This window comes from Pundamilia nyererei, unplaced genomic scaffold (assembly GCF_000239375.1).
Source record: "Pundamilia nyererei isolate P.nyererei 1_Seehausen unplaced genomic scaffold, PunNye1.0 scaffold00044, whole genome shotgun sequence".
NCBI lineage: Eukaryota > Metazoa > Chordata > Actinopteri > Cichliformes > Cichlidae > Pundamilia > Pundamilia nyererei.
The window spans coordinates 762,713-765,108 of record NW_005187445.1 but is presented as its reverse complement, the minus strand read 5'-3'; the positions used below and the strand labels follow the sequence as shown (position 1 = coordinate 765,108).

The window sequence follows — 2,396 nt, the reverse complement described above, 5'->3', positions numbered from 1 at the left end:
TATATATATATATATATATATATAGATAGATAGATAGATAGATAGATAGATAGATAGATAGATAGATATAGATAGATAGATAGATAGATAGATAGATAGATAGATAGATAGTTACATACATATGGATGATGACCAATCATCTGACTTAAATGCTCGTCTTAGTACACACGCAATCGTAAAACGTAAAACGCTTACTTGGGCCTTGTTTCCAAGTAAGATATTCTTATAAAATTGTTATAATATTGCTTCATTGGTGGATTTTTCCTCCATCCGTGCCCACTCGCTCGTCAGGAGGCCGCCCATGTCTCCAGCTTCCGCTCGCATTGTAGGGTGGTCCAGAAGAAGGATACAGCGGAGCGAAAATGGGAGTAGAAATTCAGACTATAACTCCGGGTGACGGTGAGAATTATGTGACTTGTTAAACAGCCTAATATTGTTTTTATCCCGAGAGTGTTCGCTTCATTATTCTGCCACTTTTCTCTCTGTTTTCCTGTTTCCAGGGCGGACTTTTCCGAAGAAGGGGCAGCGCGTTGTGGTGCACTATGTTGGTGAGTGCGGAGGCTGGAGCTCCGAGATTTGGATGCTCTTTAACGTTTTGAATGTTTCCTCTAGCCCCTACCTGGCTGAAAGGTGTCTGATTGGGTAAATTGTGAGCCAAGTTAGTTTCATCTAACAGTACCCGAGTGTCCATTGCTTCTTCTGCTGGTTAGCATTGTAGCTAGCTTCTGTTAACAGACTGACTATTTTGACTGTTGGGCTATCATCAGCTATTCTGATGCTCGCATACTTTTATTATACCCCCGGTCTTTTAAACCGGCCAGAATTGTCTTTATTTGAGGGAACGAAGAGTAGTTAAGTTCGTTGAGCTGAAGCCTCCTAACGTAAACTATCCGGGAACCCGTTATGCTAACGCTAGCATCACGGCTAAACAGTTAGCTCATGTTGGAGAAGGGTGCAGAAAAGTGGGATTAGTTATCAACAAGCCGAGCTCTGTGTCGAGTTAGATATTCAGACATGTCTAACCAGCCTTCGGACTCTTATTTCATCTCCAGGCACACTGGCAGACGGTAAAGTGTTTGACTCTTCGAGGTCCCGGGGCAAGCCGTTCAAATTTAAGATCGGACACCAGGAGGTGATTCGGGGATGGGAAGAAGGAGTAGCCCAGGTGAGCAAGATTTTCGCAATGAATACCTTTATGCAGGTATTACTTAACTAGCTATGTTTTCCTTACAACGGCTAAAAGTAACGATTGTGATCTTTCTCTCTTGGGGGGCATGAAATGCTTTTATAGTTACGTTTAACTGCGTTGCTTATATTGGGAGGTATTTAGCCCAATCTCAGCTGTAACATCTGTCAGTAGTGACGAGTATGGAAATAAATTTGTGTTACTCCAGATTGATGGTATTATTTTTGCATAAGTGGGCCTTTTTTAGCCTCTTTTATTAGAACTGAATGCATCCAAATAGCACTCACAGCTCTTTTAGTGGTTTCAAGTGATGCTGGAGCATCTCTGCTCTCTTTTCTTCATCCTCTATCTGCCTTTCCTGTTGCTTTAAGTGGCACAGAGCCTGTTCCAGCTGTTAACACGCTGTTATGATACTTTGCCACCATTAACCCAGTGTGATTTTGCAATTTTTACTGTTAGAAATGATTTATATTTAATGATATAATGCTGTGATGTTTGTTCTGTTGTTTCCCGCTTGTGTTTTATTGAACCATGTAAGATTTTTGGGGATTTTGCACGATCAGATGGGTGAACAAAAGACCTATTATGCCCAATTTAGTCTCTATATTTTTATTCATGGGTTCTACTAAAGTAGCTATTATAGGATTACAAGGGGTGGGTGATATAGCCTTAAAATTATATTACAGTTTTTCACAAAAAATTGCAATAACAAGAACTGCGATGCTGGAAAAATGTTTCATTGATGCTTGCAGGCAGCAGTTTTTATAAGTGAAAGTAAATGAAGTGAATTTTCTATGTTTCTTCTCTAGTAAGTTACTGTCGTTGATGGCACACTTCCTAATTTCAAGTGTGAATGTACTGAAACAAGTTGCCAGCAGCAGCAGCATTATGTCCAGTGACACAGCATAAATCAAATGCAAGCACAAAAGTAGCCTAGGCACTTGTTCTTCCCTAGAAATTTTAAGTAAAAGTATAAAAGAACTGCTCAGTTTTTTCGTTTAACAATAACTGAATTAACTCAGTCTCATAACTGCTCTGAAGCTGCACAGGATGTTGTGTCTTTGGTCAAGCTTTTTATCCTTCTGCTTAAAGTCCTGGTTTTCCACCACGTAACCATGTCAGTAATTTCTATCCACTGCTTGTGCTTCCAGTCATGTGGTGTGAGGCTAGCCAGCGATGCTTGTTGAAGTGATCTGTGGACATTTGGGTT

At 40.3% G+C, this 2,396-nt stretch overlaps 1 protein-coding gene across 1 annotated transcript in view; it reads left to right on the top strand.

Annotated features, from left to right (window-relative positions):
* Positions 1 to 251: 251 nt before the first annotated feature.
* fkbp1aa (FKBP prolyl isomerase 1Aa) overlaps positions 252 to 2,396 on the top strand; it is a 5,441-nt gene continuing 3,296 nt past the window's right edge. Inside the window, exons 1-3 of the mRNA XM_005731627.2 lie at positions 252 to 399; positions 501 to 548; positions 1,053 to 1,165. Of these exons, the coding sequence (XP_005731684.1) occupies positions 363 to 399; positions 501 to 548; positions 1,053 to 1,165 (198 nt within the window). The 5' untranslated portion in view covers positions 252 to 362. The remainder of the gene's footprint in view (positions 400 to 500; positions 549 to 1,052; positions 1,166 to 2,396) is intronic.